The following is a 16723-nucleotide window of genomic DNA, read 5'->3' as shown; positions in this document are numbered from 1 at the left end:
AATAAATACAAATGATTAAATCAAATACATTAAAAAAACAACAACACTATAATGGATTTAGAAATACACTTTAATATCCACTGCTGTATGGATATACGTTACGTTAATGTACAAAATAAACCTTATTTAAGTTCATAAACTGGTATTGAAGCGTTTTCTTTTATAATTGTTCTGACATGGCTGTGGTGATGAATATCATTGATTTTCCTGTCTTTATTATAAGCACTGTTTTCAAAACGTTTTAAACTTGTAAAACACATTCTTTATCACATTTGATGATGATTGATGATCACAGAGAGCTGAACAGATCTTTTAATCCCTGTAGCTTTGCACACGTCCTGTCTTGTGAACATGATTATATGCGTAACAACATGTTAATACGCGGCTGTCAATCAAATTGGTGGGCAGGGATTCCACACTCCTTACGTCATGTTGCAGTTGGCCTCAAAATAGGAGGGATATGAATCCAATATCGTCAAGAAATGAAAAAAAAAAGAGACCTATTGTGTTTCTATCACTCCAATATGACTGTGGTCATACTATACCTACACACAATCCTGTCCAAACAGCTTACAAAAGATGATTTACATCATTAAAATAACTCAAGCAACCCCGAACTGTTATAAAAATCCCATTTATTAGCAAAAGCAAGAATCTGTTAGCTGTTACATTTACAACAGAATATATTTAGATACATTTTACAGCTCATGATTATTGCGAAATATACAGTACATCTTAAATGGTGATCGTCCACATATTACAGTGACCAAGATCCCCATACAGTGTTAAATACTAACGATCAGTGAGTTAATTATTATTATTATTGGTAATATTAGCTAATAAAGCCACATACTTCTTCATAAAAACGTCAACAAGCTTTATTTCTGCTAGTATTTCCACATCCAAAACTAATTCACGACTAGGATTTACAACATACTCGTTTACGGCAGACGCGCACACTCATTTTAGGGTATTATTTGAGGGTCATTCACTTCACGTTATGGTCAGAGACATTAATAAACAGTCATTAATAAATGGGTGTAGATTCACAGACTCATCATACATACAGAGACAACATCATAGTGAAATATCAACACTCACATGACTGGGCTTTCAATCGATTATTACTTTGAATGATGAAAACCTGAAGCTCGTCTGTTTTTTAGTTTAGAAACCAAATCACTTCTTGTGTTCTCGACGCATCCAGGATTTAAAAGCATGTGACGCTGGAAAATAAAAGAAATACAGGTCAGTCCCTTCAGGCTGCGTAATGAAGCTTTAAATGTGACCCTTTACACTCATTGTTATTGTTTTGGGACTCAGTCATGAGTGCATAGATGCTGCATTTATAGATGCAGCAGCAGTCTTTTGTTTTAAAAGACATTTACACAACAACAACAACAACAACAACAATAATAATAATAATAATACAAATATATATATTTTTAATTTTAATTTAGTTTTCAGCAAATAATAATACACAATAATAATAATAATAATAATGATACATAACAATCATAATGATACATAATGATGATACTAATAGTTATACACATTAATAATAATAATAATAATAATAATAACAATAATAATAATAATAATAATAATTTTACACAACAATAATAATACACATTAATATTAATAATAATACACAATAATATTACTAATACATAATAATCATAATGATACACAATAATGATAATAATAATAATACACAATAATAATGATAATAATAATAATAATGATACACAATAATAATGATAATAATAATAATACACAATAACAATAATATTAATAATACACAATAACAATACGCAATAATAATAATAATAATAATAATAATAATAATAATAATAACAATAATAACAATACGCAATAATAATAATAATAATAATACACAATAATAATAATAATACATAATAAACATAATGATACACAATAATTATATTAATAATAATACAGCATAATATTAATAAAATTAATTCACAATAATAATAATAATAATAATACACAATAATAATAATAATACACATTAATATTAATGATAATACACAATAATATTAATAATACATAATAATCATAATGATACACAATAATGATAATAATAATACACAGTAATAATGATAATAATAATAATAATAATAATAATACACAACAATAATAATAATACATAATAATCATAATGATACACAATGATATTAATAATAATACACAATAGTATTAATATTAATAAAATTAATAAACAATAATAATAATAATAATACATAATAATAATAATAATAATAATAATAATAATAATAACAATAATAATACACACTAATAATAATAGTCAATAATAATAATAATACACAATAATAATAATAATAATAATAATAATAAATTAATTTTTATAATCATTTAAATTTTACCCTTTACACTTTTATTATTGTTTTGGATCATAAGTGTATAGATGCTGCATTTATAGATGCAACAGTCTTTTGTTTTAAATAGGGTTTTCGGTAGTACGAATAAATAAAATATTAGATGAAAAACATAAAAGACAATTAGAAAAATGTGCCTCCAAATCACCTGAAATGACTACTAAAAATACACAAGAATAATACAAACATATTTCAATAGAATACATTTAATTTCAATTTAGTCTTCAGTAATAGGCATAAATAAAATACAAATATTACATGACAAAACATAAAAGACAATTAAACAATGTGACAATCAAAAACTAAAGTTTTAATTTAGTTTTCAGTAATAAGAATAAAAAAAATATATAAGATAAAATACATAAGAATAATTTGCCTTGAAACTAACTGAAATAAGCTGAAATCCACAAATCTCTCTTACCTACAGGCTGGATCCTGAACTCAAGGAGCTCTAGTCGCTGTACAGAATGAAGCCTGCGAATGTGCTGTACTTGTTGCTGTTTCCGCCATGTGCTTTTCCTCCGTCCAGCTTGATGTAGATCTCGTCCCCGGGGTCGAGGTGCAGGATGACGGTGTTCGAGGCGTAGTCGTAACTCTGATCCTGATCCTGGGCGATGGCGCTCGCTCTCACCTGCAAACACAGAAACAGATCTTCAGCCGGAGGGCACATTTAATTGCATGTAAATAGAAGCTGCGACTATTTAGTTTTTTCACATTGAGACGCAGTTACTAGAGAAACAGAATATTAAATGAGAAAACAGTGGGCGTGGCTTGTTTATTCATATCGTGAGCTGATTGGATGTAGCTGACACATGCTGTGGTCAAGTTTCAAAATAGTTCAGCTTTTGCCACTGTGTGGATTACTACTGAATGTGTGTCACTTTTTTTATTTATAGTTAAGAATAAAGCAATAGGGCGAAGCAGTGGCGCAGTAGGTAGTGCTGTCGCCTCACAGCAAAAAGGTCGCTGGTTCGAGCCTCGGCTCAGTTGGCGTTGTGGAGTTTCCATGTTCTCCCTCGCATGGGTTTCCTCCAGGTGCTCCGGTTTCCCCCACAGTCCAAAGACATGCGGTACAGGTGAATTGTCCGTAGTGTATAAGTGTGTGTGAATGTGTGTGGATGTTTCTCAGAGATAGGTTGCGGCTGGAAGGGCATCGGTTGCGTAAAAACTTGCTGGATAAGTTGGCAGTTCATTCTGCTGTGGCGACCCCGGATTAATAAAGGGACTAAGCGGGAAATGAATGAATAGAGCAATATGCTGGTGTTTAACTGCATTGCTTTAATGCACTCCTGCATTGGCCACACACAGACTCTGTACTCTGACTACTTCAACAATGTTGATAAGCGGTTGTGGGTGTTTCTCTCTGTATTGCGCTGAACCCAGTCGGCCAATAACAACAGACTTGGTCATCCGTCCAATCAGCGCAGATTAGCTTTGCACTAGGCAGTTTAGGGACAAATGAATCGCTGAATAAATCAATGGGAGTTGTTGGGATGAGTAAAAATAAATGCATGTTATAAGACAATGAAAGCCTTTTTGACCTTGCATGCATATCAGGATGTTGTTGGAGACCCCCAAAACCAAAATATAAACCTTTTATAATGCATAATAGAGGTTCCTTAACGTGACATAACTCAATACTTCAACAATAAACATAGGCTGAGAAAAATGCTAATTTTCAATGGAAATTTCAGACACAGAGGTTTTGCATCTGAAATCTTCATACCCCATGAATTATTAGCCCCGCTTTTACTTTTCCCCCAATTTCTGTTTAACGGAGAGCAGATTTTTCAACACATTTCTTAACATAATAGTTTTAATAACTCATTTCTAATAACTGATTTATTTGATCTTTGCCATGATGACAGTAAATAATATTTGACTAGATATTTTTCAAGACACTTCTATACAGCTTAAAGTGACATTTAAAGGTTTAACTAGGTTAATTAGGTTAACTAGGCAGGTTTGGGTAATTAGGCAAGTTATTGTATAACGATGGTTTGTTCTGTAAATGATTGAAAACAAATATAGCCTTAAGAGGCCAATAATTTTGACCTTAAAATGGTGTTTAAAAAAATTAAAACTGCTTTTATTCTAGCTGAAATAAAACAAATAAAACTTTCTCCAGAAGAAAAAATATGATCAGACATACGGTGAAAATTTCCTTGCTCTGTTAAACATCATTTAGGATATATATATATATATATATATATATATATATATATATAGTAGCGAGTCTACTGATGCCACGTCGCCCTGGTCGCAAATTCACCCCAGCTGGAACCTCATCAGCACCAGATCGCTCACAGCTGGACCTCATCAGCCAGGGAGAGATAAAAGCCAGCCCCACACAGGAGAAGGCGAGCTTCATTTCCACATGACTCCCTGCGCTAACGCTTGTGTCTCTTTGTCTCTCCCACAGCCGACTCCAGCTCGTGACCGATCCAACACCAGAACTCTCACCATCCTTTACCATCTCCCCGGAGCACTTGAGCACGCACCCCAAGAAGAGCACCCCTTTAAACACGATTTCACTTGTAAATAAAGCACCCTCCGCTGACTTGATTGTAACTCAACTGTGTTTGTGTTTTCCCTCTGCCTCGCGCATATATATATATATATATATATATATATATATATATATATATATATATATATATATAAACAATTCAAATGGGGGAGCTAATAATTCTGACTTCAACTGTATATACACACAGAAAATACAAACTTTATACTGGATGCGATCATTATAAGCATTGAGAGCACTTTTAAAAAGCAATGCTTTAAATGACACGAGTAAAACAGAAGAGATTAACTTTAACAGGTTTTTAGGTGAGGCAGATGGGATTGAAACGCTGTTTGTGTTGTTCCTGTTTATGCAACAGCACATCATCACATTACTTTGATGACATGCTGTCTGACTCTCAAATTGCAGACTGCGTGTGTGTTTCCCACAAATTAAAAGGAGCTTGCGATGTTTTCATGAATCTGTTTTAAATAACTGATGGTTTATCTGTGCGTCTCCTAAAGCAGACCTTTGCTAATGTAAATTATGAAAATGCGATCAGAAGCAGAGCTGGAGGCCAAGAAGAATTGGATGTTCCTCGGTTCATTTAAATAAAACTGAATCCCACAGCAGAGACGTGGTTACAAGGCTTTTTCCTTCATCCAGAATTCAGACAATTCAGATAAAACTAACACGCATTCATGTGTAGTTCCATTCATAACGTGACAACTGCAGGTTTAAAGCAAACAAAGAAACCAAAACGCAAAAGTGTATTCATGCTGAGTGTCATGTCTGCTGTTGTTTTTACACACTTTCAGCATCGCATTTAATAACCAGCAAAAACACAGCACAAAATTAATGATGAATGCAATTTGCATGGTAAATCAGGAATACTGTACTGAAAATGCACAGCCTCCTTTCACCACCCTGATCCCACAATTATAAGTTATTGTATATTTTGCTTAAAGTACACTACCTGGCAAAAATTATTGTCGTCTATCCTAATTGTAAGAGCAATAAATAATAACTTGACTTCTAGTTGATCATTTGGAAAAGTGGCAGAAGGTCAATTTTTCAGATGAATCATCTGTTGAGCTGCATCCCAATCATCACAAATACTGCAGAAGACCTACTGGAACCCGCATGCACGATTCTCAGAGTAATCAGTCAAGTTTGGTGAAGGACAAATCATGGTTTGGAGTTACATTCAGGAAATCAGAGCACCAGGAGGAAACCCATGTGAACCACTGAGCCGCCCTTACAAGTGTCATACTCAGGGGCGGACTGGGGCTAAAATACAGCCCTGGCACTGCAGCCACACCAGCCCACATTACCACACCGACACAGCCCCATCCACAGACACACACATTCACTAATTATATTGGTGTACAGATTGTGAAATATTTTAAGCAATACCATATGTAATAGATATTTAAACATTTAATGTATGTGACTGGAACAAAAACAACACATTTATAACACATTTAACCATGCAATCATTTCAGTCATTCATTTGCTTTTCAGCTAAGTCCCTTTATTAATCTAGGATCGCCACAGCGGAAAGAACCGCTAACTTATCCAGCACGTTACACAGCGGATACCCAATTCACCAATAGCACATGTTTAATCTTGTAAGGGGAAACCAGGAGGAAACCCACACAAACATGCAAACTCTACACAGAAACACCAACTGACCCAGCTGAGACTCGAACCATCGACCTTCTTGCTGTGAGGTGACAGTGCTACCCATTGCGCTGACCCATTTTAAAACTATTTCAGTTAATTTTATGCATTAGGCAGCGTCTGATTTTAGAGCGATTTTTTCTTTCTCTGAGCTTTTCGACACCGTCTTTCATTTTTTTACGGTCCATCTGACAATTAGCTTGTGTTGCACTTACTGTTTGTTTGACTTTTTGGCCAGATTTTGATTACGTCCGCGTAACCTCTGATTGGGTCAGCCCCTCTCGAAACCAGCCGGCCATTGTTGATTGGGCCAATGCTTAACATTTATTATTATTATTACTATTATCATCATCATCATAACAATATTCACATCTTGCAAGAGATAAAAGCTGCTTGCATGTAAAAACAATACATAGAAAAATAAAAATAGCATACCGGCCCACATTTAAAAAATGGTCTAGCGCAGGGACGGGCAAACTTAGTCCTGGAGGGCCAGTGTCCTGCACAGTTTAGCTCCAACACTTATCAAACACACCTGAAAATGCTAATCAGTGTCTTCAGGATCACTAGAAATCTATACGCAGGTGTGTTTGATTAGAGTTGGAGCTAAACTGTGCAGGACACCAGCCCTCCAGGACCGAGTTTGCCCACACCTGGTTTGGCATTTGCCAGAATTGCCAGATGGCCAGTCCACCCCTGGTCATACTTTCAAAATTATATAGCTTATATTATTATTATCATTATTTTTTTATAACAATAATTAAACAAAATTATTTTCTTAATCTTAACGAAAGATTCACTGAATCACTGATTCATTTAAGATGGATGATTAAAACATTTTGAATGAATCACTCAATTAGTGACTCAAATGACTGAAATTCAAGACCATACGAATGCAAACTTTTAGAAAACACATAAGTCTTGCTCGATTTTTTATAAAAACTTTACATCGAACAAATTCATAAGAAAACACCATGTTTCAAACATGAACAAATTCCTCAAATGTTTTCTGAGAGCGTTCCTTTTTTTTTAACGACATAAGGTTGGATTTAGGTTGTGATGTTGGGTGGCCAAAAATAAATGTCTAGGCAGGGTCCAAGGACAATGTTATTTTGATGTCCTATAATGACGTTGATGTTTCATTGATTTTAGGTTGTGTTGGAAAGTGACCAACGTTGATCCAACATCACCATCATCGTATTAATGTCAAATACTGACATTTATAGATCAGCTATAGCAATCAAAATCCAACGTCTGATAGACGTCATAGTGGTAACGTCCACATAACATCAAGCTGTAAAATCATTAGATGTCGATATTTAGTTGATTTTAGGTTGGACATTGACATCAGCCTGACATTGCCTTCTGAATTCAACCTGATATCAATTTCCAAACAAAATGCAACATTCCCATGACGTTGGGGTACAATGTCAATCTGACGTTGTGTTGACGTCCTGTGCCTGCTGGCAATCAAAGTCTGAATAAAATTTAAGTTTTTATTTTATATTGACCAATAAATTTAAAGCAGAGGGTGTGTGTGTGGGGGGGGGGGGGGGGGGGGGTTCCGCTGAGGTGACAGCGTGTGTTGTGTGATTGGCACTTTAGGGTGTCTACCCGAGCTTGTCCTCTCCTCAAGACAGCACGCAAACATGCAAACTCACAAAACTGTAAGTATGAACTTGTGAAACACCAATCAGAGAAGAGGTCTTTTGAGGGCAGGCTTTTTTTTTATAATGAGTACAAATTAACTTAAATAAATGCTGTGCATGGACAAATAATCTCTTAAAAATACTGCAATATTTCACCATTTTTTTCTTAAATCAACTGATTTTATTCATGATTTAAAATGCGGCTTTGAACCAAAGATCCATAATTGCATCGCCATTACCATCAAAGCACCATTGACGGGTCGTTTTATTGAATGGCATATGCAATTGCAACACAATGGTTACTCTTCACTGAATTATTTACCATTTGCCTAAATAGAAAAAGGAAAATCTCAAGATGGCCACCAAGCGATCTGAATGCTCCTAAAAAGGCCAAAATGAGCAGTGTCTCAACAGGCGATTTTGGTTTGTGTCACAATGTCCCCTTTCTCCTCATTATTTCCGCCATCTATAAATAAAACAGCTTTAAAGGCAGTGAGATTTCGTGAACAATTCTGAGTGCTAATGGGAGAGTTTTACTTGAGAGCAGGGTTTCTGCAGGTTTTACCAAGTCAAATTTAAGACTTTTCAAAACCATTATGAATAGGATTTCAGATTTAAACAGGGCTACACGCTAAAGCACAGGTGTCAAACTCAGTTCCAAAAGGGCCGCAGCTCTGCACAGTTTAGTTCAAACCCTAATTAAACACACCTGATCAAACTAATTGAGTCCTTCAGGCTTGTTTGCAACCTACAGGTAAGTGTGTTGGAGCAGGATTGGAACTAAACTGTGCAGGGCTTTGGCCCTCCAGGAATTGAGTTTGACACCCCTGCGCTAAAGGATTCTACTTGCCCCATTGAAAAAAGTCATATTAGTTATTTCTTACCCACATATTTTAAATAATATGTCAAACTCTAGCTGCTTACATACAAATTTTTTCAACATAACTATTCTTTTAAAAAAGGGTGAAGCAGTTGCGCAGTAGGTAGTGCTGTCGCCTCACAGCAATAAGGTCGCTGGTTCGAGCCTCGGCTCAGTTTCTGTATGGAGTTTGCATGTTCTCCCTGCGTTCGCGTGGGTTTCCTCCGGGTGCTCCGGTTTCCCCCACAGTCCAAAGACATGCGGTACAGGTGAATTGGGTAGGCTAAATTGTCCGTAGTCTATGAGTGTGTGTGTGTGTGGATGTTTCCCAGAGATTTGTTGCAGCTGGAAAGGCATCCGCTGCGTAAAAACTTGCTGGATAAGTTGGCGGTTCATTCCGCTGTGGCAACCCCGGATTAATAAAGGGACTAAGCCGACAAGAAAATGAAAGAATGAATGTATTCTTTAAAAAAAAATTGGACAAGTATGCACAATCTATCTGTCTAGGTCAGTGTCCTCATCAGGTAGCTATAAATATATGGAGAACTATTAAACAAAACTTATTGCAAGGAAAATAATAACCATTGGTAAATAAAGTAACAAAAAAAAAAAGTTTATATTGAGATAGATTGTTGGTGATTGGATGGGTGTTGACCTGATTCGGTAGCTTTATATGAACAAAGCAAAATTAAGACCCGTTTAAAGGGATTTATGATCTACAACACAATATTTCAATGAATGGGCTACAGTTTATGCATGGGGAATTTAAATGTTAAAATATAGCTGCAAGCAGCAATGACCGGGGTTCAAGCGGTTTATAAGGGATTACAGGATTCCAGGACAACAACACGATAGAGAATACACTGCCACAAACATAGTGTAATGAAATATTTAAATTTAACAATACTTTAATAAATGGTCATCAAGCATACTCATACATTTTGTGCCACATGTAGATATTTCAAATTAAAAATCGGCAACAAAACTGCTTCTGACGATGTTTGCATTTAAATGTCCTTTCAACTCATTTTACGCTTGGACAACTGATTGAATAGCTTAAGCACCTATTTAACTGATAATCGTTTAATTCAACTACATTATCGATGCTGTTAAACAAACCCTATGAAATTGAAAATAGTCACATCAATCCTTTACTCAAAGGTTACCAATGGCTAAAAACACTTGATGTGCGTAATATAGCCCATTTAAAGGGACAGTTCACCCAAAATGGAAATTCTGTCATCATTTACTCACCCTGCACTTGTTCGAACCCTATTTGAGTTTCTTTCCTCTGTTGAACAAAGAGAAGACACTTTTAAGAAATCTGGAAACCAAGACATTTATAGTATTTGTTTTTCCCATGGACGAATGGTTACAGGTTTCTTTAACATATCTTCTTTTGTGTTCAGCAGAATAAAAAAGGTCAATTAGGTTTGAAACCTCATGAGGGAGAGAGGAGAGAGTACATTTTCATTTTTGGGTAAACTATCCCTTTAGGACTTCTTAGACCTAAAGGGTTCTATTTTAACGATCTAAGTGCAAAGTCTAAAGTGCATGGTGCAAAAGCAATTAGGGTGTGTCCGTATCCACTTTTGCTATTTTAAGGGATGAAAAATACGGTCTGCACCCTGGCGCATGGTCTAACAGGGTTGTGCTTATTCTCTTAATGGGTTCTGGTTGTGTTGAGCATAATGTGCATTAAACCAATCAGAGTCTCATCTCCCATTCCCTTTAAGAGTCAGGTGTGTCACGCCAGTGGCGCATTTGCTATTTACATAGCGGACTTGATAAGTGGAAAAACTGAACGCTTCACTAGCGAGAAAACAGTTAAACAGAATATCTGCAGCATGAGGATAAAGAACGAGCCTCCTCCATTTGGTGCTTCCAGCCATCCTCTCTACTTTCACTCTTTACATTACTTTTGTTGATGAGGAAATTGTGTTGTATGCACTACACTGAAGACATCCATTAGCCTACATATTTATTTTTGTTTGTTAAGCGCAAAGATTTGTTTCAAAACTATTTCCGAATTCAGTTCTAATTTCCAGCAAAAAAATAAAAGTACAATAATAATGAAGTGTGGTCAAACAACTGTCCGCTCCTTAAAATAGCAGCGGCCAACAATGCACCTTAACACACCTCCTTTTTAGACCAGCATACCCATGAGTTCATGAAGTGGTGCAAATGGATTTGCTATTTAAACAACGTGGAGCAAAACGTGAAAATTACAGATGCACTGGTCTAAAAATAGCCACAAATCATGTCAATCAACGTCTTGCGCCGGTTGTATAATAGGGCCCAAAATTTACACTGTAAAAAAATGCTGGGTTCCACAAAATTCTTTCATTTTGTCCTAACACAAATCAATTCAGTTACTTTAACAGATTTATACAAATTAAAGTAAACTGAACAAAAAACAATTAAGATGTCCCCCCAAAAAACAAAAGAATGGACTATGTGCACAACTAGTGTTTTTCAGCCAATGTGAAAACTTTCGGTGAAAGGTTAATGTGACAGACATGGCCTCATACAATTTAAAGTAATACATCTTTTACATTGGTCCAAACAAAAACTTAATAAGATAATAAGATTTCCAGATTTGGACCCTGCATGAAATCGGTGTGGGCTAGAACTGGCGTCACTGGCTCATATGTTTTGGAGCTGCCCCAAATCGTATCATCGTACTGGGAAAATATATTTCTAACATTCTCAAAAATAGGTCAAAAGCCGATAGATCCAGATCCCCGTATAGCAGTTCTAGGCATTACTGATTTCGAGATACCTAAAAACAGTACTGAACAAAATATAGTTTCATTTGTCTGTCCACTAGCACGAAGATTAATATTATTACACTGAAAACAGAAAGCCGCTCCTATATATATACACATCTTATGAGAGATGTGATGAAACATATGGAACTAGAGAAAATCAGATTCTCCCTAAAAAAAGAAAGAAGACTTACTTTAAAGACATAAATTCGACAGGAAATAGTCAAATTGAAGAGGATTAGACTAATTTAGTTTAAAAACAGAAGAGTATTATCATTTTATTTTACTTTTCTTAACTCTTATTCATTATTTAATATTGTATTTATTATTTGTTTTCTTTTTGTAACTTCAATTTAATTAAAATTTATTTTATATATTTTATTTATTTATTATTATTATTTTTTTTTTGTATTAATATATCATTACTACATTTATATGGATTGTTTGTGTATTACATGATTTATTGTCAATTGTGGTGTGAATGTATGTTAGACCAAAGATGCAGGTTGTTGTGTTATAAAATAATAAAAAAAAAACAATAAAGAAAGTTATAAAGAAAGGTTAATATGACTATTTTCAATTTCATACGGCTCCTTTTACAGCATCGACATTGTAATGTATTTAAAATACAATCAGTTCAATAGACTTAAGCATTCATTTAGTTATTCAAGCGTAAAATGAGATGAAAGACTGTTTGAACACAAGCGCCGTCAGTAGCAGCAGGCAAGCGCAGAAACTCCAATAAAAATACGGGGGTCAAACAATTCTTCTTCTACAATATAAAGTGGGTCTCAAACTGTACATCAATCAGGCAGTGGCATCATTGATTTTTAAAGAAATCAGATCTTAAACCTTTTGATTTTGTAATGGCACGACAGTTCACTGGAAGTGCTTGGGCCGGCTGACTGAAAATGAAAAGTCTGTGTGAATATAGCCCATTGTGTCGTTTCAACAAGCAAGTCGGAAACAACATATTTTAAGGTTTTTGAAATTAAAGACTCTTTTAGACCCCGCGGACACCCTGTGAGAGCCTGAGAGGATGGACAATTTTGTCATTTGTTGTTTGATGGACAGGGCCGAACAGGTGCCGCTCATCAGTCAGAGGGTGAAAGGCTGTCGCTGAGGGCTTTCGCTCTCTGTGTGTGTGTGTATGAGTAACGCAGCTGACTCAAACACACAGAACACGTGTGGGTTTATTTATACATGTCTAACGGTGAGCCTCTATCTGTGAGCTTTAACCCATTTCCGTCATATGTGTTTCCATGTGCATGACTTGCCGAGCGCTGGAGAATTATAATTAGAGCCTGTAGACTTGCTAAAGCTAAGCAGCCAGAAGATACGTACAGATTAGCCTGTGTTTGCGTGTGAGTCAACTATAGTTTTCGGAAATGTGTGGATTGGCTGTTAAAACAGTCAAAACTTTAGTCAACATCATGAAGATAGCCTAATGATTCAGGTTGCTTACAAGAAACAGTTCATTAAAATGCTGCACTGGCGAAATGGTGGCTCAGTGGTTAGCACAACAAGAAAGTCGCTGGTTCGAGTCAAGGATGGACCTGTTGGCATTTCTGTATGGAGTTTGCACATTCTCCCCGTGTTGGGGTGGGTTTCTTCCGGGTGCTCTGGTTTCCCCCACAGTGCAAACACATGTGCTATAAGTGAATTGGGTAAGCTAAATTGTCCGTAGTGTATGAGTGTGAATGCAATAGTGTATGGGTGTTTACCAGAACTGGGTTGCAGCTGGAAGGGCATTCGATGCGTAAAACATATGCTGGAATATTTGGTGGTTCATTCCATTGTGGTTACCCTTGATAAATAAGGGACCAAGCCAAAGGAAAAGGAATGAATGAATGAAAATGCTTTTCTGTACATGCATACAAATGTGCGTCAAAAGATTTTCAAGATTTTTTCAATCATAGTTCTAATAAATAATTTCCAATTTTTATTTTTGGATTTGCCATGATGTCTATACATAGTATTTTAATTATTTTGTAAGATACTGTAGTTTTCAGATTTCAGTCCTAATAAGATTAATTGTGCAAGTTTATTATAATCCATTTTTAATATATAAATTATATATACAGTTGAAGTCAGAATTACTAGCCCTCCTAAATTATTAGCCTCACTGTATTCACCTTATTCTTCGCCGACGAGCAGGCGCAGCCATTTCAATCTTTTTGGCTCGAGACTTCCGGTCTCATTCACTTCCATACATTTTTAGACATTAAAAACTGCTCGTTTTGCTGTTCGATGTTGCAAACTAATATTTCCTTTTTATATTAATCTACTTGGTCTGTATAGTCATGCAAACATTTGTTTGTAGAGCAAGTAGTTTGACCGTTTTCTGCTGTTTATTATTCCTAGTCATTTCCCCCATAGGCGACGGAATCGGAAGTTCTAAAACAATCGCGAAAACAGACGCACTTCCCCATTTTAGAATAAGGTCAATATACTTTCACCAATATCTGCCTAAGGGAAAGAAGATTTTTTCAGCACATTTCTAAACATAATAGTTTTAATAACTCGTCTCTAATATCTCATTGATTTTATCTCTGCCATGATGACAGTAAATAATATTTGACTAGATATTGTTCAAGACACTTCTAAACAGCTTAAAGTGTCATTTAAAGGCTTAACTAGGTTAATTAGGTTACCTAGGCAGGTTAGGGAAATTAGGCAAGTTATTGTATAATGATGTTCTGTAGACTTTCAAAAAAAAAAATGCTAAAAGGGACTAATAATATTTACCTTAAAGTGTTTTATAAAAAATTAAAAACTGCTTTTATTCTAGCTGAAACAAAACAAATAAGACTTTTTCCAGAAGAAAAAATATTATCAGACATACTGGGAAAATTCCCTTGCTCTGTTAAACATCATTTGGGAGATATTTAAAGGGCACCTAAGGTGAAAAATCTACTTTTCAAGCTGTTTGGACAGAAATATGTGTATGTATAGGTATATGCCGTCATATTGGAGTGATATAAACACACAGTCCTTTTTTTTCAATTTAACAACATAAAAACGGTGGACCAATTGGAGCGGTTTTCAGAGCGACCGCAACTTGACGTAGGAGTGCGTAGGAGTTGATTGACAGCTGCATATTAACATGTCCCGGTAGTCAAGTGTATAATCATATCAACAAGAGAAGACGAGCTCAAAGCAACCCAGGCAGAAAAGATCTGTTCAGTTTGCAAGAATCATCAATCATCATCAAATGTGATCAGGAGTGAGTTCCACAAGTTTAAAATGTTTTAAAACAGTGCATATGTGTAATGAAGTACAGAGATTTACTTCAGCTTTACTTTATCAGCACAGCCACGTGTCAGAACAATTATAAAGGAAGATGCTTCATCCCGGTTTGTGGACGTTAAATCAGGTTTATTTTCTACATTAACATGACATATATCCATACAGCAGTGGATATTAAGCTGTATCCTGTCACATATGCATGCAAAAAGATTGCAAAGCTAAACGTGCACTGTCTGAGTGTGCGCGCGTGTCCGCACTGTGTATGTGTGTAAAGTTCTTACTGTAGTATTATGCTGCATTCACACCAGACGCAGAACGCGCGTCAAGCGCGAGTGATTTACATGTTAAGTCAATGCAAACGCGCGAATAGACATCCTGCGGCACGATACGCGCGAATGGCGCAGTGCAAATGACGCAAATTGTGCGGGGCGAATTGAGCGTTTTGCGCGTTTGACGCGCTTAACAAGCGTTTCGCGCGAATCTCTCGAGTTTGAAAATCTGAACTTCAGCGTACATTCGCACTGCGTTAACTAATCAGAAGCTTGCTCTTGTGGGGGCGTGATTGTGACGTAGAACCTGTTGTCGGTGTTCCATGGGAAATCCTCCAAGCGACACCGACAACAGTTCATCAAACTCGGCTTGGCTCAGTCAGAAGCACCGCTGAAAGCCTCCGTCATCCAGGTTAAGTTTCTGGAGGAGTTTATGAGCTCACAGAGCTGGATGCACCTCTGAAAGGATGTAGTGGACTCAGACACGACCCTAAACGTATCAACGCTGTTTTTCAGCCTTCATAAAGCACATAAACACTGTTATTTTCTTCATAAAATCCATGTTAGCCATTTAGCTATGAAGCTAGAGTCTTCGGGCAAACAGAAGCCCTGCCCATCACGCGAATCCGCGTCTGTTCTGAAGTGAATATGACTCGCGAATGAAGCGGGGTTCGACGCGCGAATGAAGCGGGTAAACTCAAATGTTCAAGCGGCTATTTACGCGTGAATATCGCGATTTATCCGCGCGTTTCGCATCTGGTGTGAACATAGCATTAGTCACAAACGCTACATGAGATCTGCTTCCTTTATGTCTGTCTGTCGTCTGACACAGCTGAGGGAGGAGATTAAGGCATGCAGAAAGGCTTGTAAAAATGGTGGGCGGGGAGGACTAGCCTTAAAGGCGCAGTACAGCAAAACCGCCACCCAGTGCGAAAGTGTATAAAACAGAATCTTATCAAAGGTATAATGAAAAATCTGATGGGTGTTTTGACCTGAAACTTTACAGACACATTCTGGAGACACAAAAGATTCATAATAAATTTGAGGGGTAACCTAGATGCTCTTTAAAAAAAGAAAAAAATTCAAAGAGGGGCTAATATTTCTTACTTAAACTGTATATATATATATATATATTTATATATATATATATATATATATATATATATATACACACACACACACACTTAATATAAGAATAATATAACAAAGTTATGAACTGTTATTACTGCTGTTATTCCAGCCAGAATAAAAGAAATAAGACTTTAAAATATTATGGAAAATTTCTTTGCGTTGATCATACACACACACACACACACACAC

The 16723-nt window shown here is 36.0% G+C and overlaps 1 protein-coding gene across 2 annotated transcripts in view; it reads right to left on the bottom strand.

Moving 5' to 3' along the window:
• Nucleotides 1-618: 618 nt before the first annotated feature.
• The window catches only part of c1ql1l (complement component 1, q subcomponent-like 1-like), a 42719-nt gene continuing 26614 nt past the window's right edge, over nt 619-16723 (bottom strand). For both annotated transcript variants that reach the window (XM_073941089.1, XM_073941090.1), the window contains exons 3-4: nt 2842-3051; nt 619-1226 (exon numbers count right to left, since the gene is read on the bottom strand). In XM_073941089.1, the coding sequence (XP_073797190.1) occupies nt 2872-3051 (180 nt within the window). In that variant the 3' untranslated portion in view covers nt 619-1226; nt 2842-2871. The remainder of the gene's footprint in view (nt 1227-2841; nt 3052-16723) is intronic.

The sequence above is a fragment of the Danio rerio genome, chromosome 24 (genome assembly GCF_049306965.1).
Source record: "Danio rerio strain Tuebingen ecotype United States chromosome 24, GRCz12tu, whole genome shotgun sequence".
NCBI classification, from domain to species: domain Eukaryota; kingdom Metazoa; phylum Chordata; class Actinopteri; order Cypriniformes; family Danionidae; genus Danio; species Danio rerio.
Note: the sequence above shows the minus strand (reverse complement) of the source record. Positions and strands in the feature narration are given on the sequence as shown.